Here is a 26,953-nt window from a genome sequence, read left to right on the forward strand (position 1 = left end):
CTTCCCTGTCCTGGTTCTGCTCCAGCCTCCAGGACGCCCGCCCCCCCTCCCCGGTATTGTTGTTACGTCGCGGGACGCGCCGTCCGGGAGGGGGAGGTAATGTCACAGAATGGCCCGTCTTCACCTTCACTGATCACGTTCACCTGTCCCTCATTAATCATCATGCTCACCTGATCATCGTCACCATCATCATCCTGCACTTAGAAAAGCTCACAGAATGGCCCGTCTTCCCCGTCACTCATCACTGTCACCTGTTTATCTTCAATCATCACCCGCACCTGCACCTCATCAATCCCCAATCACCACACTCATAAAAGCACTTCCCTCAGATCACTTCATCGTCCGATCTTGAAGTGACGTAACATGCTGCACGCTGTTGTTTCTACAAGCCCGAAGAATCTTCACCATTGCTGATTGCTGCTCACCTTGTAAATAAACACCTTGTGATTTCACTTACCTTCTGTGTCTGACCCGTTCCGTTACAGGTACTTGTTACCTTATATCTTTACTCTTTCGTTTCATTCTTTAATGGCTTTGGAAAATTTGCATCTGATGTTTCTCTACGTTGCAGTTTCTTTCTAGGAATTAAAAGCTTTCTCTGAAACTTTAAAGTCTCTCTGTGAGCGATCGTACAGGTGCGGATATATTTGTGGCAGCTCAGCTATTCGACACAGTGTATTTATGTTGCTAGTGACTTGGAGATGTTGTTCCCCTGACCTTTGTTGAATGAGAAACGAACCGAAAAAAAAAAAATAATTAATCGCGCGTCAAAGAAGGTGGAGCTCCAGAACACAACTACCGACTGCGTAATCGCCACAGACCAATGGTAACTCAAAGGTGTTTAGGAGCCAAAACGAATTCCCCCAGAAAGTTTGCTTTGGTGAGCCTTTTCGAACTGCCTAAATGAACTTCGTTTCGGCCTGATTTTGTTCGTAATGACGTCATATCAGTTCGTTCTTCGATTTCGTTTGAAGTATATCGGGGCCTTAACTCTGCAACTACATGTCAACTAGCAGTAGTTGGAGTATTAGTAGTATGTCTGTTAAATATACGCTAACACTTTATTTTGATGGTTCCCCAATAGACAAACTGACTATAAGTAACTTTGCAAGTACGTCAACATTCTACCTACTCTAACCTTAACCTAAGCCTACTAATACTCTAATGAGAGTTGACATGTAGTTGCAAAGTTGCTTATAGTCAATAGACTAAGGGGACCATCAAAATAAAATGTAACCTAACATATAAACATAGTTTTTTTTTTTTTTTCAGTTGAAATTAACTAGCTCATCAAAATTAATATTAGCCTCACAGGGAACACTCAAATAACACTTCACACCTAACCACTAACAAGATGTAGTAAGATCCTGTGCAGATCTTAAATAAACAATGTCAAGATATATAGTCCATTATAAATGTAAAAGTAGATTTAATATGGTGTTCATTGTTATAAATCATAATCTTAAACGTTATAACCACAAATGCGTAAGCATTATAATGTATTATAATTATTGTTATGATTATTTATAATGCATTATGCATTCATTATAATGCCTTAAGAATACACTTATAATGCATTATAAATATGGGCTTCATAGAAAGTGTTAACCATATTTTTTTCCAAGCACAATTGACCAATTCCAAACCACATCAATCTTAATAACTACTATTGATTTTGTATTTAATCATTTATAAGTGATATATAATTGTCCATGAAGGCTAATCTTTATATTAGTTTCTTTTACAGATAAAATGAGCCAAAAAAGAGATTTAACTCAGACTGAAGAGTCAAAAATTATTAAATGCCCAAGAGAAATATTCAAAACTAATGCAATACAGAAATTGCAAAGCTAAGGCATGACCATTGGACAGCAAAATGCTCATTGGGTCAGCACAGTTATAAAAAAAAAAAAAAAAAAAACGGTGGAGAAGAAAAGACAAATGCTAACTGCTATAGAATTAAGATGAAGAATTAGGTGTGAAACCATTAGGAACCATTTAGACTCCAGCTTCACCATTTTCCAAAACTGCAACCTACCTGGAGTCTCCAGAAGAACAAGGTGACAGATTTTCAGAGACTTTGCTTGGGTAAAAAAAATCCTAAAAAATTATTTGCACTTAAGAATAACATGCTGAAGTGTTGTGAAATATACATTATAAAAATACATGAAGACTCTTTTTTTATAGGCTTTATAGACCGTTAAGTTGAGAGTGACTCTTGAAGGACCAGCACCACATCCTCTTGTACCACTGTTTGAAAAATTTATCTTCCAGAATCTGGCAGTTCTGGGAGTTCATTTTAACTCCATCTCCTATCCTGAAAAGTCTGTCGTACAGAGACTAAAATGCTCTTGTTGCATTGTTAACTATAACATAATTTTTCTTCAAAAACACAGTACAATATATTTGTGTAGTTGTCAAAATTAATGTACTGTGAGTGTTTTATAACAGATGCTCACCATAGAAGCGTGTTTTGGAGAAGTTTAGAACTTAGAACCAGTGAAGTTTATGTACAAATGGGCATCAGATGTTCCAAACATAGACATGATTGCTTTTTCTGACAGAGGAACTGTTCACTGATGACGCTGACCTGCCTTTAGGTTTGTTTGCACATCAATAATACCAGATTCATGTGCACCTAACAACTCTTGTAGGTCACTGTAATCATTTTTAGCGCAACACTGGTTTGCTTTATTTGACCTCATGCAGAGGCTGGGTATTGAGCCGCCATTCAGTCTGTATTTCCTACAGTGTGATGAGAAACAGCTTGGGCTGCTCTGAAACAATCACAATACATAACAAAAGAGCAACTTTGTTATTTTTTAATTAAATGTATTAATCATAATATTAGTGATTTATATCAATATATTCACGTTATCTCATAGCCCCCCCCCGGAGGATCACTAAGGCCCACAAGTGGGACATGGCCCCCTGGTTGAGAACCCCTGGCCTAGAGCTTTTCATAATTCATATACAGCAGAGTATGGCATGACAGGCTTGTCAGGCACAGACAAGGCTGAAGTCATGCAAAGCTAGAATAAAGCCCTTCATCAATGAGAAGCAAAGAAGAGCCCGACTGAGGTTTGCAAAAGACCATAAAGATTGGACCTTCTCTAATGAGTCCAATTTTCAGCTTTGCCCAACACCTGGGGCCTCATTTATAAAATGTTGTGCAGAAACCATCCTAAATTTGATCTTACGATAATTTTTCAAATATGCATACGTGTGATTCATAGAATGAGTGTATGTGCAGGAAACGCATGTACGCATCTCTTTCAGATGTGAAATCTATGAATCGAAAATGATTATGAACTTGCACACAAATGAATGGTTTCAGCTCTCTGCCTTGCAACTGACTCCTATTAATGTCATTAACATGTAAAAGATCACAGTCATCATCCAAATTATTTAATTTAGAACAGCGAGCTGCAGGAACAGCTTACATTTCCAAAAACCTGCAGTAGTCAGACAGGAAAAAGTGTGTACGTCTGCTCAGACCCTGATGTGACGCTAAGCACTTTTCCACGTCAAAGACCGTTTTTACAAATATGAGCGTTGGTGTGGATTTCAGCGTATGGACACTAAGATCAAATCTGAGCTTACGCACGCTTTATAAATGAGGCCCTAGGTCATCTAGACAGAGAGAGGCCTACAAGCCACAGTGTCTCGCAACCACTGTGAAATTTGGTGGAGGAACCGTGATGATATAGGGGGTGCTTTGTCAAGGCTGGATTCAGGCACATTATTCTTTGTGGAGGTAATGATTGACAAGTAATTTGACCAATAACATTCAGGTATTGTACATAACCGAACAATAGTGGTGCAAATACGCGTACATACTATATGTTTGACCTGAAGCAGTGCTGCGCAGATCAATCGATGTATAACAAAGTACTGCAAGTGTGATTCGAAAGCATAAGGAGTCATCTGCTCTCTTATACTTTGATGTCATACACTGATCGGTCTGCGCAGCACTGCTTCGAGTGTAAGCGTATACACTTACTATGTTGCTTTGATCATTCCCTGTAGATCCCACCTTCTCACATCACATTGTTAGAACTGCCCGGACATGCAGATTTGCCTTCTACAACATTAGGAAGACCAGGCCCTTTTAATTGAAACATGCTAAACAACTCCTTGTTCAAGCTCTTACAACACTCTCTTGGCAGGTCTTCCAGCCAGTCTTCCGTAAATGTAAGTCGTTACAAGGAAAGATGATTGGTGTGTGTTGCTCTCTCAAATGCATGTTATAAACAGGGAAGCATTTCCTCATCTCAGGGCATAGACTCAAGGGCACACAAAAACAGAGACAGAGACTCACAGGCAGACAAAAACAGCCAATTCAGAGAGAAATAAAATGCACTGAAAATATTGAAACACAAAAGCGAAAGGAAAAAGAAGAAAAAAATAAATAAAACAAGCATACTGAACCGGGGATTTCATACCGAATATTTCATTATTATATTAAGAAGTGTGGCATCTCTAGTGGCCAAATGCTGTCATCACTTCCCTTCTGACTGCTTAATCCCTTTTTTATACAGATTTCAGCCATTTACATCATAATAGTTTTTACTGTTATACTATAACAGTATACTAACTGTATTTCTCTCCTTTGCCATTTTATTTGTTGCCTAAGAAATACATTATTTATCGATACAGAGGCACCAGAAACTGGTACCAATATTATGCTGGTGTCTAATCATATTATACAACCAAATTGAAGTTGCTAATTACATACTTAACAGCACCTCTGAGATGTGAGGGTTTTTTCTCACCGAGTAACAGCAGAGTTCATGAATGATGACTCTGTTGGAGAAGGTTTCATTGTGAGATTCAATATGAAGAGTTCTTTCTCTGTGGTTCAGAGAGTTCTTCTGAATGAAGTAGACATAATCCACACCTGCAATCTACACACAAATACAGGATTTATCATTTTATTACAAATCAAAGTTGAAAATTTAATCAAGCATATTCGCATCTTATATCACAAGACTTCCATTCCATTTTACCCGTTTGAGGAGTCGTGGTGCATCTACATCAAGTTTACACCTCCTCTCAATCCTATGAAAAGACTGATCCTCACTGGCCTCCTCACTGATCACATCACTGTCCACAAACATGGGGATCAAATGACAGGTGGGAAACCTCCTCTCATATGCCTGAAGAAGAGAGAACAACATAAGAATTGACTGAAAAACTGAGAAGAATCAAAAACCCATCTGCTTTAGGTACAGTATGTGTGGGTTTTTTTTTTTTTTTTTTGCATGAGCAAAAGTCACTGAGGGCCTGCTGCACAGAAAGAGAGGAGGGGAAGACATTAGCTATGTTTCCATCCAAAGGTTCTAATTAAATTTATGAGCAAAACTGGAATATCGCATAAAACATATGCGAATAAACCACCATTTCCATCCAATGAGTCAAAGAGAACAAAATAGTCACTTCCTGGTAAACTGTGGCACTAAATATCACTAAGAATATAGGAGAAGTCATGCAAGACATATTAGAACGACCATAACAACATATAGATGCTGTGAACGAGATCGGTCCGTTAGTTAGTCAAGTTATCTCATCTCATATCACAAAGTGACATGACTTTTTTGATGCGCATGGAGGAATTTATCCGATAAATGTGTTTCCATCGTAGTTTAAGCACATTTTTTCTTATCGGATAAAAAAAAAAGTATCCTACTCAAATGTGTGCAGACATTTTTTATGTGCATTTTTAGAATGTATGCACATCTCAGCATTTCCATCCAGCGTTTTTTTTATGCGATATTCCAAAATCAGGATTTCTGCAGGATTTTTAAGCTCAAATTTAAGAGTTTTTAAGACCATTTTTAAGACCTGCACAAATAAAATGAATACCATATGAGTGGGGTAGGGCAATGTCTATAGTACCATATTAAACTGTAAAATGACTGTAAAAAGCATAATTTACAATTCAGATACAAGTTCACAAAAACAAAAAGTTTTATAAAATGATAAACTTTACATTTCAGCCTTTAAACAATTTTTAAGAAAATGGATAAGTCAAAAGTATTAATTATATTGATTTTACCAATTATAATCAATAAATTATTATCCAAGTCAAATAACATGAATTAGGGGTGTGCGAAATTCACAAAAAACGATCTCTCGATATTTTCTGGGATTTTATCGATAACTATAATTAGATTATATTTTACTGAGTGTGTTATTGTGCTGGTATCTTAAAAGATTACCGTGGACAGCTGACTAATTTTTTCTTTTTTTTTTATATATTCTTCATATTCTGTGTGGTCAGTTCACATCAGTAATAGAAATTAATCTTTTCCAATAAGTTTTATGGCCATTTTTACCTTTAAGCCATTTTTTCTAAAAGTGTGCATCCTCTTTTGAGTCAAATTCTTGCATTTGGGCAAATGAAATCAAATGAAATGCAAATGAAATCAAATTAAATCAGTATCAACAAAATGTATCTTTGCAATGCATCTGAAGTGGCATTTAGATGTATTTACACACTGTTTAATGCATCTCAGAAGGACATAGAATGCTAACCTGCAGTTACAAAAGCATAAATAATGTTTTGATATTTGAAACATAAAATGTTGAAAACTGATGTTTGAAATTATTTAAAAAAAGTGAAACTGCACGATCATTGGTTTGTGCAGTGTGTTAAAAACGAACCAATGTGTCGGCAGCGGAGCTGCACGAGCCTATGGCGACGGAGCCCGCCAGATCCCGCCAGAATGGGCGGGGTTATCTGGCTATATAATCGGCCGTCTGGCCATAGGATCCTCAGATTTCTTCTCCTTCAGCGACGACATCTCGCCTTCGCTGATCCCAAGAAGCCGCCTCGCCATTGACACGCCTCGCAGCTGAGCCAGAGACCTCCTGCCAGCTGAGACGCCGCTTTCACCGCGCTCCAGCCCCGCAGAAGCCCCGGTCTGTTCGCTGCCGCCATCCGGTGAGTGCTATATAAATGCATATTTATCGGCGTTGTTGCAAATGCCGCAACAGCGAGTGTGGCTCGTGCAGGGAATCCTGCACGATGCAAAAGAGCAGTGAGCGCGCGCCGCCTGTCTGGGTCTCGCCCACGCACTGACTGCGCGCTTACTGAGACAGCTCGTTCGAGTATGAGCCTCGCTCTTCCCGCTCGCTGTCCGTCTCTGTGGAGGCAGCTCCGCTCTCCCGTTTCCCCTCTCTCAGCAAAGCTCGGAGAATGAAACATCAGAGCCACGGAGCTTCCTGCAGCGCTCTGATCCGCCGGTGTTCACACGTGAGAATCAGAGCTCCTCCTTCATTGGGGGGCTCTATTCTCTTTGGCGGACCGGAGTGGAAAGCTATGTGTGTGCGTCACTGAGACTGCGCTCACACAGGCAGCCTGCTTTCACCGAAAGCCAGGCTTTGCCCTGATTTGCTCGCGGTCCTCTATGTAGCAGGCATACCCCCCTTCTCTTCTCCCAGTCACCTCAGAGACAGGAACAGCGAGTGAGGCTGAGCAATCAGGTTTGAGTGATTTTTCGCGCCGGCATAGCCCCGTGTGTTTCACTCTGAATACAGCGCTTTGATCTGCCAGCGCATGTGGATTAGCGCCTCTCATTACATTGTGTGGCTCAATCCTTCTGCGCGCATTGTAAAATGCTGCGCTGGGCGGCCACCCCCTCACGTTTATTTTCTCCCAGTCACCTCGGAGAAAAAGATGGTAAAACCGCCTGGCTGGGCGTTCAGGCTTGAGTGATTTTCGCGCCGGCATAGCCCCGTGTGTTTCACTCTGCATACAGCGCTTTGATCTGCCAGCGCGTGTGGATTAGCGCGCCTCATTACATTGAGTGGCTCAATCCTTCTGTGCACATTGTAACATGCTGCACTGGGCAGCCCCGACTCTCGCGTTTCTCTTCTCCCAGTCACCTCGGAGAAGGAGACGGATATAAAAAAAAAAAAAAAAGGCTTGAGTGATTTTTCGCGCCGGCATAGCCCCGCGTTTTTCACTCTGCATACAGTCTTTGATCTGCCAGTGTGTTTACACTAAGGATTAGCGCCTCTTGCAGCTCTTTGATCTGCCAGCGCTACTTTCATTATGAAAGCTTCAGTCTGTCCCTGCCGCGCTCACGGTCCCTTTCTTCAATGAAGGTGGCCACGCCTCCCCTGCTCTAGTGTTTCTACTCTCCCAGTTATAGTTATCTCGGGGAAGAAACTGCAAGCTCCAGGGTTCGAGCGATCAAGCTTGAGTGAATTTACGCCAGCGCAGCCCCGCGTTTCACTCTTTGATCTCGGCTCGCCTTCTTCAGTGAAGATGGCCCCTCCCCTCGTCCGCTACGAGCGGATCTGAGAGGATGCGCGTGGCACTTTTGATCTGCTGGTGTGTTTACACAATGGTAATTAATACCCCTCTTCTAAGAGTGGTTGATCCTTAGGCAGATCGAAAGCAAGTGTCACTATGATTATAACGGACAGCTTCAGACTCCTGACGCTTCTGGGCTGTGCCCACGGCCCAAATGGCCTCTGTCATGCCTCCAAACACCCCGTTTAGCTCCGGGTGCCGATGGCAATGAGTTTGTGGTAAATACTGTTGTGAACACTGGGCCCTTTCAAAAAGCGCCCACACAACTGATCGCTGTTATAGCAAGGAAATAAAACACAAACATTTTCAAAAGGGAGCACATTCCTCTCCCTCTTATCACGAGCTTCAGGTCCTCGCTAGGCGGCCTGCCACTCGAGTTTATCCAGCCCCTTGCCACGCGGGCCAAGGCCTGGAGGGCCATCCCCGGAGTGTCAGAATGGGTTATACGGATAATAGAACGAGGTTACTCACTCCAATTCGCTCGCAGACCCCCGCGCTTCAGCGGCGTGGTCTCCTCTTCTGTAGACGGCTAGAACGCTCACGTTCTACGTTCAGAAATGATGATGCTGTTGGAAAAAGGAGCCATAGAAATGGTTCCTCCAGCTCAGAGCGAATCAGGCTTTTACAGCCGTTACTTCCTCGTTCCCAAGAAGGATGGCGGCCTCCGGCCCATCCACGATCTCAGACGCCTGAATCGCGCCCTCGTGAGGAGGTCGTTCAGGATGATCACACTGAAGCAGATCCTCTCGCAAATTCGCTCAGAGGACTGGTTCTGTTCCCTGGACCTGAAAGACTCATACTTTCACGTCCAGATAGCCCCCCCATCACAGACGATTCTTGAGATTCGCCTTTGAGGGAGTGGCTTATCAGTACACGGTCCTTCCCTTTGGACTGTCCCTGGCCCCACGCACTTTTACGAAGTGCATGGACGCGGCTCTTTCCCCTCTCAGGCAGATGGGAATCCGCATTCTCAATTACCTCGACGACTGGCTCATTCTGGCCCAGTCAGAGGTACAACTACTCTCACACAGAGCCCTCCTCCTCAGCCACCTAGAATGCCTGGGGCTCAGGGTCAATTTTGCCAAGAGCGCGCTGTTTCCCAGCCGACGGGTGTCGTTTCTGGGAACAGTTTTGGACTCAGCTCAGATGAGAGCTGTGCTAGCGCCGGAACGCGCTCTGGCCATTTAAAAGCTCGCAGCCTCCTTCCAGAGCGGCACCGCTCGCCCCGTCAAAGCGTTTCAGAGGATGCTGGGCCTCATGGCCACAGCATCGCCGGTGCTACAGTTGGGCCTGCTTCGCATGCGGCCCCTTCAGCGCTGGTTGAAACCACGGGTTCCGCCCCACGCATGGTGACATGATCGTCCTACATATCAGGGTGAGCCAGGCCTGTGTAACAGCCCTGGTCCCCTGGAAGAACCCACGATGGTTCAGAAAGGGTGTGGCCATAGGGATGGTCTGCAGCAGGAAAGTTGTCACAACAGACGCCTCCAACATGGGTTGGGGGCGCTGTGCGAAGGCAAACCGACCTTTAGTCGAAGGCGGAGCAGAACCTTCACATCAACTGCTTAGAAATGCTAGCAGTGTGTCGAGCCTGCCAGTTTTTCCTGCCAGAGCTAAAGGGACGACATTTGCTGATCCGCTCAGACAACATGTTAGTGGTGTCCTACGTACTTCACCAGGGAGGTCTCTCCTCGAAGCGCCTCTTCCTTATGGTAGAGCGACTTCTGGAGTGGGCTCAGCTCAACTTGCGCTCGCTGAGAGCAGCAAATTTGCCGGGCAGATTGAACCGAGGAGCGGATATGCTATCACGGAGCAACGTCCCCTCAGAAGAGTGGATGCTCCATCCGCAGACGGTTCGAATGATCTGGAGAATCTTTGGCAAGGCCGAAGTAGACCTTTTCGCCTCCAAAGACAACTCTCACTGCCCAGCCTATTATTCGAAGGTCAAGGACGCGTTGGCCCACGACTGGCCCAACCTCCTCCTTTATGCATTCCCTCCGATCGCTCTGATTCCTCAGGTCATCAGGCGAATCAGGGAACAACGACACAAGGTCTTGTTGGTGGCCCCCCTGTGGGAGAACCAGCCTTGGATGTCAGAGCTGACCCAGCTGCTAACTGCAGCCCCCTGGTCCATGCCCCTGAGACGAGATCTCCTCTCTCAGGTGAATGGTTTGTGGCACCCTCTTCCCAAACTGTGGGCGCTTCACCTCTGGCCGCTCAACGGGAGCCTACCAGCCTCCCAGAGCGAGTGCTAAATACCATTTCTGAGGCTAGAGCCCCGTCTACGAGACGCCTCTATGCCCTTAAATGGGCGGTTTTCTCCGAATGGTGTCTAAACCGCGGTGAGGACCCCCCTACATCTGAGTTGGCGTTGATTCTGTCCTTCCTGCAGGAACTGCCGGATAAAGGACGCTCTCCCTCCACACTCAGGGTGTTCGTATCGGCTATAGCGGCCTTCCACGCCCCTATTGCGGGCCAATCAGTGGGCAGGGACAATGCTATCGTCCGCTTTCTAAGGGGTGCCAAGAGGCTGAATCCGCCTCGGCCCCTTACTGTCCCTACATGGGACTTACCTACTGTGCTAAGGGGCCCTCCTTTTGAGCCGCTCCAGTCCACGAACCTTTGGTCACTGTCGCTGAAGACTGCTCTGCTACTAGCACTAGCGTCAGTCAAGCGAGTAGGAGACCTGCAGGCGCTCTCTGTGAGCCCCACCTGCCTGGAATTTGGGCCAAACGACTCCAAGGTCGTCCTAAAACCAAGGCATGGATACGTACCTAAGGTACTTTCCACTCCGTTCAGAGCTCAGGTCATCAAACTCTCCGCGCTTCCTCCCTCCAAGGAGGACCGGGAGTTAATTTTGTGATGCCATGTTAGAGCCCTACGGATCTACTGTGAGCGTTCCGCCTCCTTCAGGCGCACGGAACAGCTCTTTGTTAGCTTCGGTAACCGCGCCAAAGGGCTTCCGGTCACGAAGCAGAGACTCTGTAAGTGGATAGTGGATGCCGTTACGCTGGCTTACTCTTCCTTGGGCCTTCAATGCCCCATTGGAGTACGAGCCCATTTGACTAGAGGCATTGCCTCGTCACAGGCCTGGTCTAGCAGTGTGTCTATTACAGACATTTGTGCGGCGGCCGGCTGGGCCTCGCCGTCCACATTTGCAAGGTTTTATAAGCTGGATGTACCGGCCTTGCAGGCCAGGGTCCTATCTGCTTAGATGAGTATGACTTACGTTGTGGGAACAACCCTAACGGAGAACTCTTGACTGCACGGGCACTCAAGCTCTCTGATGGGTTCCTTGCATATCTCAGCCCTGAAAGTGCTGAGTATGCGAGGAATGCATGGAATGACCCGGGCCGAGCGTGACCCCTACGAGCTCAGCTCGCTTTAGCCCGAGTATACTATTATACTTCCCTCTGAGCATGGAATGCTTATGGAGGTATTTTACACAGTCGTTCCTCTACCATAGCACGGCGTGATTGAATTGTGTTCCCATAGCGTCTTTAGCAAGAGTACTGCGTACTTTGCCGTGCCAGGTAGCTGCACGACTCAGTCGTCGCTTCAGTCGAAGTAAACCTGAGGATCCTATGGCCAGACGGCCGATTATATAGCCAGATAACCCCGCCCATTCTGGCGGGATCTGGAATCTCGGGATCTGGAATCTGGATCTCCGTCGCCATAGGCTCGTGCAGCTCCGCTGCCGACACATTGGTTCGTTTTTAACACACTGCACGAACCAATGATCGTGCAGTTTGACTGCGTGATTGAATAAGGCTTCAGTAAAGGAGAAAAAAGGCTTTTTCCCATAGCGTCTTTAGCAAGACGCAGTACTCGTTCCGTATCTCAGGGAACCGAGGTTACGATAGTAACCGAGTACGATACTTTAAATGTGAAATTAAAACCACCAGGAGGTGGCAGTAAGTCAGCGTTAATAAGTGAGTCATTGTGATTGAACAGAATCATTTAAACGTTTGATTCATTCAGGAACAAATCACCGTCATGCCGCTCAGAGCCGCAAAACAGTGCTGTGGCTGTGTTTGGAATGTTTTTTGTTGTAGAAATAGAGCAAAAGCAGGAAATATGGTGTCTAAAACGTAAATCTCTTAATATTAAGTTATTGTTTATTGAACTGTTGCATAAAATCGATATCACATTTGTAATTAGTGTTGTCAAAAATATCGATATTTTGATAAATATCGATACTGAAATATCTGAACGGTACCAATATTAATTTCCCGAAGTATCGATACACCGATACTAGCAGAGCTGTCACTTTCACTTCTCTCCAAAGGCGCGTGGACAAGCACCACACGTGACCGCACTCGTCTCCTTCGCTCTGGTTAAATAGCAAAAGTGAAGTGAATAGAAAGATGACTGCTCTGGTTGTTAAAGAACACAGCAGGAGCGCTATCTGTAGGGATCTATGATCTCCGCGATGCAGAGAACGCGCACGGAATCCAGTCATAAAAACGGAATTTACAGTTTAACGCGGAATGTCACGGAATTTGTCAAAGTTTGGATGAATTAATCAAAAGTAGGTCATTACACTTAAATCAAATCGCGATATGGACTAGTATCTGTAAATATTAAGCTGCAAAAGTGGATTTAAATATGAATCCTGCATGTTCTGCGCGTCTCTGTGTGAATGTGCTGCACGTGCGGTTGTGTTTACTAATGTGGCGCTCGCGGTGATTTCAGTGTCTGCCGTCTCAATGAGGACATAAATACATCAACAATATCTCCAGAACTGATCTGAAAGGCACTTTACGAGCATTTTACCATTTAATTTGAGTAAAACTAGCGTCATGTCATACACACACAGAACTTTAAAAGTATTCACAGCAACCCGTCAAAATAAAAGTTCGGTTTAACTTAGCCTATTAAAGACCGTGTGCCAGAAATAGGCTATATTACTATTATTTAGTAGAATGTACATAATACTACTACTTACTACTACTGTTCATTTAAAAAAAAGAAATAATCACAAAATTTTAATTTTAATAGTAAATCCCCTTCATTTGCCAAAAATATAAATGTTTAATTTTCATTCATTCAAATATAAATTAAAATAGTTTTATGCCTTCATCTGATATCCAGTCAAATTTAAATACACAACACAGAATTTCTGAGGGGGAAAACATTTCATAAGGCTACTGTAAGAATAAATAAAAATTGTTTGTATGCATTCAAATAATAGACATGCTGAAACACAGAATTTGGTAACAACAAAACATAAGGTGAGAAAAAAATAAAACATTTCATACGGCCCTAAACGTGTCATTTTTGTTACACTTTTAATAAATTAAATGTTAAATTGTATAATTTTCATGATTTTAATGAATTAGACATGCTTTTAGATTAATAGCATTTAATTTGACCATTAAAAAAAAAGAGTCCAGAAAAATTCAAACGGAAAAAAACGGAATCCAGAAAAATTAAAATGGAAAAAAATTAATGTAGAAAAAAATAAAATGGAATTTGGGGAAAAATAAAACTGATTTCATAGGGCCCTATATCTGGAAATATTTTGGTTATGAAGCAAATGAGAATATCAACAAATAGAACTTTGGATTTTAATTAGTACATGTATTAGTAAACGTTAGTTTCAATTAACATTTAACTAAGATTAATAAAAGATTAATAAATAAATCAACAAATGCAGTACCTCAAGACATTTTTTTGTTCATGTAAAATATACCGCATGTTCTCGACTTGTTACATTTATCTTTAAATTAAAAATTACCCCCTTAATATTGTGGCAGTTTTTTTCTCCGTGGTATCGAAAATGGTATCGAATATCAATATTTTTCAAGGTATCATATCGAAGTTAGAAATTCCAGTATCGTGACAACACTATTTGTAATCATGATGATTTTTGGAAAAAAAAAAAAAAAGTCACTCTTCAGGGCTTTTCACACTTGAAATTGTTAACCCTGGGTCATCCTAAACCTTGTATAAACGGAATCCTGGGTTATCTGTAATCACGTTTCACACTGCTCATACTATACCTGGGGTTAACTGTTAATCCTGGGTATTCATTAACAGTCGTTTCACACTGTACATTCCTAAATCCCAGGTTAACATTCTTATTTGCATATTTGCTGTGTTGAATGCAGAATGCAGAAGTAATGGATATAACTGATACGACACATTCCCTGCTTTTAATATTTGAAGAATTAATGCAACAAGACACAGCTGATCACTTAGAAAGACCTGTGAGGCAACTGTACCAATACTTATGCTCACATCTGATAGGGGGATGAAACTCTAAAAGTGCTGGTTAGGGTTATGATTTAATTTTATGATTTAATTATTAGCTGATTTAATTGTTTGCAATTCACGATACTGATTTGACGATACGGTTCTCACACTTTTTTTTAAATGAGATTTAAGACAAATTATAGGCCTAAATGGAAAGGTGTACTTTTATTATTGCTTGGACAAAATGCTGCTTATTTCTTTGTGAAACTGAAATATGTAAAATAAAATTAAAACTGACATTTTAAAATGAATCTTAAATCAAATAAAGATATAACACAAATAAAAGAAGTCTCTTCATAGAAACAAAATTAAGGCTTTGCCTGTGCTCTTTACATTGGAAAAAAGGATGCATCCACTGCATTTTAAACACGATCCAAACAAGATGCTGCATAATGCAACATAAGCAGTTTTTAACGTAAAATAGATTATATTATTTTAAAATCTGAAGCAAAAATAGTCTGACTTCAGTTTTGTGAAACTATGCTACATAAAACATCTGAATGAAACAAAAGCAGCAGAAGGGCTGAATGAGATTTATGGAAGAGCAGCGATAAAGCGTTTCCTTGGTTACCGCTGTAAACAAAGCAGCACTGCATTTATGAACACTGCTGTAATATGTATTATATAGGGCTGTTCGATTCCGGATTTTTTGGTTTTTTTTTTTTTAATACCAACACCGTGTCTAACATATTCGCAACTTACCGTGTCACACAGTGAGAAACTCTCTACACCGGGAGTGACAAATCAACTGTTGCAAATCCATTTGTCCTTCCTATTAGACGTATTGCGAGTGCTGCTTGCAGGGCCGGCGCTCCGCACACGCACATCACGCACTGCGCGTAGGGCACAAAGTGCTTGGGGGGGGCACCAAAAAATCTGGGTCGTGAAAATATCATCACAATATAGGCTACTAGTATAAATAACAAATAAAATATTTCTAGCATGTTAATATACAAAAGCAATACAAAAGTAATATAGGCCTAGACCAAATTAGTCGAGAAAAAGGTGAATCTCTGTGCCAGTCTCCCTCTGGTGCCCCCCCCCCCTTCCCCACCTCCCAGTGGTCTGTTCAATTATGCTTCAATCAATTTCAAATTTGGCCGACACCGACCTCAGACATGGCCTCGAAAAGGCACCAAGAGTCGGGGGCGGAAAAAAGAAAAAAGAAGAGACAGCGGGATGATGCTCGCGCGTCGCTTGCAGGTAAGACAATGTTTTAAATAAAAATGTTAGTTTTGTGCGTGTAGTATGCATGTCCAGGGGCGTCGGCGCGTCCGCGTCGCTAGTAGTGCAAAAGATCCGGGGCTTTAGCCCTGCATGTTGAGTCTTTTATTTTAACGGGGTCCGGGGGTTTCTCCCCCGGGAAATTTTGAAACTTGGGCTGTTAAAGATGCAGTTTGTTTGAGAAGGAAAGGAAGGCCAATCGTTGGGGTCCTCATCGTCATATTTGAATGACAAATAAAGCTAATTTTCCCCCTAGGTAGGCTATACGTTACAGATGTGTGTGCATATAGCTATTAGTGCAGAACGTTCCCTATTGTAATTTCTTCGCTTCAATATAATGCCAATATAATATAATTCAATATCTGCCTCTTGGTAAGGTGAACTTTAGAAAAACCCTGCAACTGAACGTGATGTGATTTTGCCAAATTAGACCGCTTAGATAAAGTTTTTTCGTTGTTGTTCTATGCGGTCATTTTCAAGAGGTTCGGCCAAGGGCGACATCTGTTGGTGAAACTGAAATTAGAAAAAAAAAAAACACAATCTCAGTGTTTGTATATTTTCATATTCACAGAGTTGTCAAATTATTAGGGCTGGGAAAAGATTAATCTCGATTAATCGCATCCAAAATAAAAGTTTGTGTCTACATGATATATGTGCGTGTACTGTGTATAATTATTTTGTATATAGAAATTATATATACAAAATAATTATACAAAATTATATATACAAATTATATAAATTATATATACAAAATAATTATACACAGTACACGCACATATATCATGTAGACACAAACTTTTATTTTGGATGTGATTAATCGCGATTAATCTTTTCCCAGCCCTACAAATTATGTACAGAATTATTATATTGTGCCTCATCAGACCTCTTTTAAAGGTAAAATTTCTTTGGTGGTGGTGGGGGGGGCACCGCCAAGCGTTTGTGCTTAGGGCACCCAAATGGCTAGCGCCAGCCCTGGCTGCTTGGTCATAAATAGAACGAGGCATTTACTTAGTAGACACAGTGTAAAGACTAGGAATATGTTCACTATATACATATGTGGTAGATTCTATTTTACACACATACCTACCTACAGACACACACACACACACACACACACACACACTTATGTATGTGGATAGATAGATTTTTATTAATTTGTGGTAAATCTAAAATATCATATAGTATCATATAGCTAAAATTCCTGTTAAATTCTAAAAGCATTTTGCTCAGGAACAGACTCATGCACACTTTACACAATATACATACAAACTTTTTTATGTTTTTATGCCTTTACACATAGAACCTTTTTTTAGGCCTTTACACACTCATCACATATTGTAATGCAAAAACATCACCTGGGAGCTCTTTAGGCAAGAGCGACGTTTTGAAATAAGCTCGCCAGACTTTGAAAATACACGCTCACTTGACAAATTGATCTGCTTATGTATCTGATGTAAAATGGTGCGTCAGATTAGTTAATTAATTAACAATTAGTAACAATTGTTACCTGATCCTCTTCTGTCACCTCCTTTTTGTGAACGGCCCTAAGATGTTTTATCATTGGGGATGTTGTTTTATTATATGCAAATTTTTTATCGCAAATTTGGCATTTAACTTCATTTCTTGTCGAATCTAATGTAAAGTAGCGCCAGACTACTGATGTTGACCTTGGAGGCATTCTTCTTCGCGTGAGTGTTGTTTGTTTTATTGTTGTTGTCGATCGAGTTAAATCAGATTTATTCTTCTTGTCCTAAACTACAAGGAGGAAGATCAAACCCCGCCCAGCAACCGATTCTAAAGATTTCATTGGGTCAGGCATTGCGCTGATTGCTACACAGTAACTGCAGTGCTTTGACACAATTTGCATTGTAAAAAGCGCTATATAAATAACTTAACTTAACTTACACAATGCTGAAATAATCATCCTACCTAAACCACTCTGTGTTACGACTGGATCCATTTATTTAGTCTGAACTTTATTTCTTTACAGGTGACGTGATTGTGTTGACAAATGAAATCGGCTACAGTTTGTGTTAAAAAAAAAAAAAAAAAAAAAAAAAATATCTTAAAGAAGAGTCGATTCCCCTTAATGGAATCGACTCTCAATTCCCAACGCCTCGGAATCGATTCTTTTTGGAATCGAGTCCCAGCCCTAGTATTATACAGTGACGAAAAAGAAAATACTATCTAAACTACTCTCTACTATCTTTACTAAAGACAGTCAATTCCTCCCAGGGATACATTCATATAAACCTCCAGTCCCAACTGAATCGTGATTCATTTAACATCTCAACCAATTTGAGTCACATATTTGAATTGATTTTCAACCGGCTCGCGGTATATCATTACATCCCTACCTATTTATATGGATGTGATAAACAAGTTAGGTAAAAAGTAATCTAAAAGTAATCAAAAAGCAGTCTGATTACATTACCTAAAATGTGCAATGTCATGGATTACGTTACTAACTACATTTTTTGTCATGCAATTTGGAATCAGTAAGGGACTACAATTTGTAAGCAATCTACTCAAGACAGTTCAGAAAACATGACTGCATAGTTGTGCGAAAAGTAGGAATGTGTCTGACAAAAGCTGCCTTCGTGACAGAAGAATGAAAATGCTTTCTATTGCAGTAGATTAAAAGTGAATCTCATGTGCTTACTGGCTGTGGGATTAAACAAGATGGCACAGAACACAGCACAGAGAATAGGCCTGATCACAAAGATCCTGAAACATCTGTTCAGTCCAAAGTCACAAAACACTCAATCGTAGGTACAGATAGTAACTAGGTTATAAGGTACAGAATATGGTTTGATACCCAAACACTTGTGCATTTGTTTATAAATTATGAACATCCATTTAACACCCACTGACAACATGGTCAACTTGACCAACATCCACAACTCAACATACAGTATGTCCATGAAAACAAAGTTCATGTTTTTGCTAAAACAAAGGCAGGCTTCAGGAAGAAAATATCTAAATAAGTGTGAAGTGTGAACATCAGACCGCATTCTCATTGACATCAGCATTCTGGAACAGCCATGACAAACTGTAAATAATGGGGCTGTTTTATATAGGGGTAACAATAATGACCATTATTTTAGGCTTATACTGGGGCTTCAAAACATGCTGACATCTCCCACTCAGACAATCTCTGACACAAACCATTCCACAACAAAAAAACAGCAACAACATACCAAACAGCACAAAAGCTTGCCCATTCCATTTCGTTTTAAAAGCAAATATTTTTGAAGCTGTGATTGTAAGAGAACTGTTGTGTGTGTGTCATGTGTTCCTGCCTCTTGTGCCCATATTTGGTTTGTTTCCTGTTCTCGTTTCATGTAATTAGTAGTTTATTCGTGTCCAGCCGTGTTCGTTAATTTACTTGTGTATTTATAGTCCTGTCTGTGTTGTGCCATTTTGTCTGGTCTACTCGTTACTCCGCGGTGTTCCTGTCAGTGTCTGCCTTGTCTTGCCCTGCCTGATGTCTAGTAAATATGTTATTTGAGTTTCATCCTCGTTTCCGTGTTTCCTGTGTCCTCCCTGCTGTGTGCACCGTGACAGAAGACCAGACCAGTACAGTAAGCGTCGTCCCTTCACCGCGTTTTGTTTTGTTAAGTTTTTCTAGTGTTTTGTTTGTTCCTGTGTTTTGTGTCATACCCGCCGTTTGCGGGAGTCAAGCCCGCCGGATCGCCGCTGACTCAATGCCCGCCGGATCGCCGCTGACTCAATGCCCGCCGGATCGCCGCTGACTCAATGCCCGCCGGATCGCCGCTGACTCAATGCCCGCCGGATCGCCGCTGACTCAATGCCCGCCGGATCGCCGCTGACTCAATGCCCGCCGGATCGCCGCTGACTCCAGCTCGCCGTGCGCGGGGTATCATGCCGCCGTCCGCGGCTCAAGGACCCCGCCGTTCGCGGGAGATCACGCCGCCGTCCGCGGCTCAAGGACCCCGCCGTTCGCGGGAGATCACGCCGCCGTTCGCGGGGTATCACGCCGCCGTCCGCGGCTCACCGTCCCCGCTGTTCGCGGGAGATCACGCCGCCGTTCGCGGCTCACCTAGCCACTGTTTCGCGGGGAAAGCCAACCCGCCGTCCGAGGTCACTCGGCCCGACACCGGTTGGGGCTGCCTCCAGCCCACCGGTCCCTGCCGTTGGGATGGTCAGCCGGCCGGCTGCCACCGTTGTGGTAGTGGCAGCCGGCTGCCGCCGTATTGACCAGTGACCGAGGTCTTTTTAACTTGTGTCTAGCCCCGGAGGGCTCCTGATACCCCCACACCCCCAGGGAAATTTTTGGGGGGGGGTAGTAGGGTTCCGGCTGTAGGGGCCGGGCCGAGAGGGGTCCGAGGCCAAGGCTCCGTAGACCATCTGCCTTGGCCTTCTGTGCTCCCTGCACCGCCATGGTCACCTGAGCCCCTGGCTCCACCATGGCCTCCTGGGCTCTCCTGGGTCTCCGCTGGTCTCGTCCAGCTCTCATGTGTCTCTGCTGGTCTCGTCCAGCTCTGCTGTGTCTCCGCTGGTCTCGTCCAGCTCTCCTGTGTCTCCGCTGGTCCCGTCCAGCTCTCCGATGTCTCCGTCTGTCTGTATCGCTCTGGTCCCTAACCAGCGCCCACCCCCCCCCCCCCTCCCCGATGGAACTGTTGAGGCTCGGGACGAGCCTTTCGGGAGGGGGGAGTAATGTAAGAGAACTGTTGTGTGTGTGTCATGTGTTCCTGCCTCTTGTGCCCATATTTGGTTTGTTTCCTGTTCTCGTTTCATGTAATTAGTAGTTTATTCGTGTCCAGCCGTGTTCGTTAATTTACTTGTGTATTTATAGTCCTGTCTGTATTGTGCCATTTTGTCTGGTCTACTCGTTACTCCCCGGTGTTCCTGTCAGTGTCTGCCTTGTCTTGCCCTGCCTGATGTCTAGTAAATATGTTATTTGAGTTTCATCCTCGTTTCCGTGTTTCCTGTGTCCTCCCTGCTGTGTGCACCGTGACAGTGATGTGTCGACTTTCTCTTTTTTTTTCTTTTTAAAAACAAACAGAATAAAACACTAAAGATATGAATAATTGAAACGGATGCTGTTAAATTTACAGGATTAAATAAGTATATATGGGATGAATATAGTCTCAATATTATTCATAAATAAATGCACAATTCATGAACTTGACAAATTTTTGTCAAGTTCATGGATTATTGTGCATTTATCTTATAAACAAATGACAAAAAATACATAATGATTAGTTTTTTGTTTTTTTTTAAGTTGTGAAATTAAAGGATTGAAGGAAATATGTTGCAATTAATTACAGTTTTTAAAAATATCTGACTGACAACATTTTATGATATGGATATGAAACTAACTAACTATAGGCCTACATATACTATCAGAGTCAATCCTCCCTATACGCAAAGTACGCAAGCTGCGTAGGGCCCCTGAAACAACAGGGGGCCCCCTTGCTTTCAAAGATGATTTAATTTTAGTTTCGTTTTTGAATTTGGCCAGCAGTTATGAAAACATGAATGTTCATTTCTTTTAATGCCATGCGCTGTCACCCTTTCTATGTAAAAATCAGTCAAATCATGTAACGTGAATGCCTACAGTCTCTTGCTCGAAACTAAAAGAAACGAGTTGAAAGCGTACCGAGCCACAGAAGATATACTGTATCTCAAGCGCTTTCTGTGAGTGCGATTCAAGACAAAGTGAACACGGACCAAGGCGTTTCATTCACTCATAACTCATTCATAATTTATTTATTTTTTTATCCCAATAAATCATAAACAGTATCTCAGAACAAGCGATTCCAGATTTCTCCCTACCTTGATGTAATCGTAGGGAGAAATCCCGCCAATTTGTGATACTCTCTGCCCTATTAGCGTAGTCACAGCCCTGAGTGAGAAGCAGCAGTCCGCTATTACTGTTTTCTTGCTGTAGATGCTGGAGAAATATCCCAGAAAAAAAAAAACTGTAAAGTCCTATATGTTTGTGTTCATTTTACGTCAGACTGCCTCACAAACAAGGGTCAGCTCAGTCAGCTCAATGCTGGATTTTCGCAAAAGGTTGATTCTAAATGAGAGATCAATCCCAACGTTTCATGCGTGAACATCAGCTCCAGACAAAATAAGCGTGTCACATTTAGTTTTCCAAATTGCCTTTCTGAAAGAGCTTCTTGGCACTCTGTAAGTCTAAGGTTGTTAAAGGTACCATTATATCTGCCTGTTTTCACTGATTCTTCACTTGCTACCAAAATGATCATGAATATGAATGCGGTAGTTAAAAATCGCATATGAAAGCAATGTGAAGTCGACCGTTTGACAGTTTCTGACATTTTCAATGCATGTGATTGTATTTTGTTGCAGGTATGCCGGAGCATGAGCTCTTGAAGCTCCACCCTCTTCTAAAAGGGCATTTAAAATGTACAAACTCAAAAACGCCGCATTTTGCTATAGCAAGCTATAAAAAAGGATCTGTGAGGTAATTTTGAGCTAAAACTGCACATACACAATCTGGGGACATCAGAGACTTATTTTTCTTCTTGTGAAAAGGGGCATAACAGGTCACCTTTAACACTGAAGGTGCAATGTATTATCTGTTTATCACTAGCAGTACCAAATGGAATCACAATAAATAAATATAGCTGCAAGCAGCGATCACGGGCCCAAGCAGCCAGCTTTTACACTACTGGAACAGGCGAACTGGAACGGTCACATCCATGAGATCATGTAAATTCATATGAATGTCATATCATAGGATGTCATAGGTCAATATCAAATGAGAGTCTAATTATTATCTGCAGCACAAAAATGTATAAGTCCACATTTATGTGTTTTTTTTATGTTGCAATTAAACTAATCATTAACCCAATTATATAAAATGATGTTGTCAGCGGCCTGCAAATGAATTGCTTATATGACATTTCTGTCCCCCAAAAAATGACAAAAAAAACAGGATAAGGTCTAAAAGATTTATTAAGCTGTAATGCAGGACAATCGCAGTTATAAATGAATAGACCTTTAAGTTTGACATAGCAGTGGATAACTGAAAACTTTGAAAAGAGGCAAGTGATTCTCCACTCCCAGGAATTTCCTGGCGCAATCGTTTGACAGCCACAGCTGGGACTTGGAACCAATTAGACATCTTTGGAGAAACCTATAAATGGCTGTCCACCGATGGTCCCCAGTCAACCTGACTGTAGTGCCTAGTAGACCAGGACACACACACAAAATAATTAAGACAGCACATTCCTTAGCAGGAGTTAAGACTTCCACTTCCAGCATCTGCATTTGACTGGCTGGCCGATTTCCTGCCCTAAATCTCCTTATCTCAGGAGACCTCTAAAACCCAGGATAAATTTGAGGGAACATCTGAAATGGATTTAGAACAGAACCTTCAATGTTGTTCCTGACAGGTTTACCATAAATAAAAGTCGCATAATCAACAGTACAAAGCATGTGGCATCTGGAAAGGCTCCAGCAAAGACCCTCCCTGATATCTCCTGATCGTTTAACGCAGTAATTCAATGATGGTATCAACAAAGATGATGGTTTTACAACAGACGTCCGAGCTAAGAAAATCACCAGATCTCCATCCGGAGTGACATTCCCATGACCTCCCGTTTCTCCCCAGCAGAGAAACGCGCCTTTTCTTCTTATTGGCAGAACAAAGAAGATCGGACCTTTATGGGTGCTCCGAAAGACATAATAATTGTTGCTGCTACCAAAAGCAACACATATATATAGACAATATATATTGAGGTTGTGTGTTTATTTTATGTCTTTCATATGCTTGGTGTGATTATTTAGAGGATCGGATGTTAATCAATGCATTAACCCATGTAGTATATAAAATTATGTACTTTGTGTATGCCAAATACCTGTTGTTTGATTTTGAATGAAAATTAGTTGCGTCAGCAATAATTTGGTGTGGATGAAAGTTGACTTTTCTCATCGTAATGTATGATTAAAACACTTACAGGAATCTGCCAGGATATGTTCTTCATTTTATGAAATAATTCAGCAAAGGATTTACGCACGGAAAACTGAGCTGTGCGGGGCGGGGCTCTGCCCTACAGAAACACTTGTGATTGGATCAAACAGAAAAAGGGGCAGACTGAAATCAGCCCAATAAAGACAAACACCCAACTTTGGTGTGCTTGCTGCTTGCTCGCTGTTTTGAAAACCTTGGCTTCGTCTCATCGAGTCGTGCCAAAGCGTTCCCAGCCATTAACATCTGGCCGAGCATTGAACAACTATCAATACTTAGTCAAACTTCTGAAGAAACCCTTGAAAGTCTGAAGCTACGCGAAAGGAACTCAAGGAAGAACTTCGAGCGTCATCACGTCACAAAGAAGCCAACCAACCACCAAAGGGTATTCCTTGAAACGCGTCAGACGACGATACATCAGCAGCCAATCAGTCGGAGGTTCCCTCTGACCCCGTGGAGACCGCGTGGAAACACCCAGCTGTCAAACTCAACTAAAAGCAAGTAATCAAACAATTCTTTATAATTTTGCTGGAAACTGGTTGAAGTCATTTTAAGAGTAAAGATAGACAAGTTATCTGCTTGAAACTCCCCCAGGGCGAGGTTTCAGTAACTAGCAAAAGAGTGCTAGTTTAAGTTTTCTTCAAGTTTGTTGCCTGCAATGTGTGTTTGTGTGTGTATGTATTCTGTTTTGTGTTATTTTAGCTTAGTAGTGTTGTAGAGTAGCAAATAAACTTTGATTTATTAAGAAATATTTTGTCTGGTGCTATGTGATTTTCAAGTCTTAAACTATTTGCCGTTATCGCGTTACCTATGCTCATGAATTTTGATAAAGTACTATTTGGTTTGTTTTATCATTGGCCACGAATAAGAAACTAAATTGTTAAAGATATACTGAATTTAACGATTCGCTGGACGAGTCGTTAAAACCTTAGAAATTATACGTTTTGATTAATATCATATCAATATTGAATCTTAAGAATAGATTCCCCAAAAGCTAAAATTAAAATAAGGGCTAATCCTTACATGACAGAGCTTCAGATGATCTAAAAAGAAGAATGGCAAAAAACCCAAATGCAGATGTGCAAAGCTTGGTGCATCATACCCAAAAAGACCTGAGGCTGTAATTGTTGCCAAAGTGTATATTGTTGCCAAAGTGTATATATATAATATTGCTTATTACGGTAATTTCTTGCACTCCGTCGACAAATGACGGCTGATTTCCGGGAGAGCGGGGAGGGAGAATTTGAATGGAGAGATAGGGAGCGCGGAGTTTTGGATTGCATAAAATAATAAACGAAACAAACAAAAACATGGTGAAGGTGGAGTAAACAGCACAGGAGTCGATTGGGATGGTTTTTGATGAGACTTTGGGAGCAGTCTGAGTGAGACTTTTTCACATGTAGTGTGTGCATCGCTATAATGAGTCCGTGCGTGTAAATGTATGGGTGTATGCATGTGCACGCATTTACATGCATGTGTAAATATGTGCGTGTATGAACAAAAAAGCCTCCTGAATGAAAACTGTGCAACCCAGTGTCCCAAAACTACTTGTATATATGTAATATAGTTGAATTTTGAAGTAAGAAGTGTTGGATTATTTCGATCACGATTTTTCTCTTTTTTATAAATAAAAAACAGAAAATGTTTTACTGTTGTTTTTTATTTTTGTCTATTTAAATTCTGTTTACAAACTCAACACACGACATTAATGGTAAAAAACTGTACTTTTTTGAAAGCCGTCTGTTTTCTGAAAAAAATGACACCTTGCACTTGAAAATAGCACATTCTGTTAGAAGATTTTACAGTCAAATAAACAAAATATGTAAAAATGACCTATTTTACCCTTAGGTTTTAAAGGGTTAACTAAGTTTTGAGTTAAGGGTATGAAGACTTGTGCAATGTAATTTTTTTCAGTGTTTCCTTTTTAATAAATTTGCAAAGTTGTGATAAATCCGGTTTTTGGTTTGTCATTATGGTGTGTGGGGTGTAGATTTATGTGGAAAAAATTCATTTTTTCATAGATAGATAGATGAAAACTAGATAAAGAATAGGGAACGCTAGTGTTAGATTGTGTTTTTTAAATAAAAATAATACACGTCAAAAGAGTAGAAAAAGAATAGAGAATGCTAGTTTTGGAGCTTTTTTAATAAATAAACAGAAAAAAAGTACATAAAACAGAAATTAAATAGTTAATAATAAAAATTAATAGTTAATATAATTATTAACAATTTGTAGTTACCAAATGAATGTCATTGCTGTCATTTAAAGGGGTGGTTGACTGTTTTTTTCTTTTTCTTGGCTTGATTGTGTTTATGGGGTGCAGTCTAATATGTGTTAATGCTTCGTTTAAAAAAAAATAATAAAAAATATATATATATATATTTTTCACATAATTTACCTTTATTCTACACCGCTTTGTCCCTTCTCCGATGAACAATCTGATGATTTCCTGGTTTTATGAAGACCCTCCCTCATAAATACGCAATGGGCTCAAATTGGTTAGCTGGCCCAGTGTGTTGTGATTCACTAAACCACCAAGTGCGGTGCAGAAACGTCACGCCCCCTCACCTCAGAATGTGCTCCAGTGTTGTATAAACAATGGTGTCATCAATATTGCTTATCAATTTTAGCCCGATCGAGACCCAGAGTATATTAGTGAAGAGGATCACGCAGAACCTGTGCAAGCACGGCTCCTTACAGGACGTTTCAAAATGGCATGTTTTTTGTTTGTTTGTCTCATACTTTTAGATTCACTGTTATTTGTAAATGCTACTGCTTACCTTGTAATATACGGTTTTATCAGAATCAGAATCAGAATCAGAAAGAGCTTTATTGCCAAGTGTGTTTGCACACACAAGGAATTTGTCTTGGTGTTATGAGCTTCCAGTACAGAAAGTACAAACATAGTGCAGACAACATATAATTAAGGTGATAAAGAACACTAATGAAGAGAATATACAGATTAAGGCTGTAATACAGCAGAATGCATGATTACTTTGTAGCATTTTTGTAAAGTAATTGTTTACTTTGTAACAGTGAGAAGTGTTTTCCAGCCAGTATTGCTCGCTACCACAGCAACCACACATCTGTGTCTATTCACTATTTAAGTCTATTCACATAAAGTGTATTATTAGAAATAGGGATGCTCTGATCAGAATTTTTGGCAACACTTTAGAATAGGG

At 41.5% G+C, this 26,953-nt stretch overlaps 1 protein-coding gene across 4 annotated transcripts in view; it reads right to left on the reverse strand.

The window, feature by feature from the left end:
* LOC306844454 (SEC14-like protein 1) overlaps window positions 1-26,953 on the reverse strand; it is a 146,508-nt gene that overhangs the window by 106,355 nt on the left and 13,200 nt on the right. For all 4 annotated transcript variants that reach the window (XM_079376602.1, XM_079376603.1, XM_079376604.1 and 1 more), the window contains exons 3-4: window positions 5,010-5,159; window positions 4,776-4,907 (exon numbers count right to left, since the gene is read on the reverse strand). In XM_079376602.1, coding sequence (XP_079232728.1) covers window positions 4,776-4,907; window positions 5,010-5,159 — 282 coding nt within the window. The remainder of the gene's footprint in view (window positions 1-4,775; window positions 4,908-5,009; window positions 5,160-26,953) is intronic.

This window comes from Barbus barbus (assembly GCF_936440315.1).
Source record: "Barbus barbus genome assembly, chromosome: 25".
Lineage (NCBI taxonomy): Eukaryota > Metazoa > Chordata > Actinopteri > Cypriniformes > Cyprinidae > Barbus > Barbus barbus.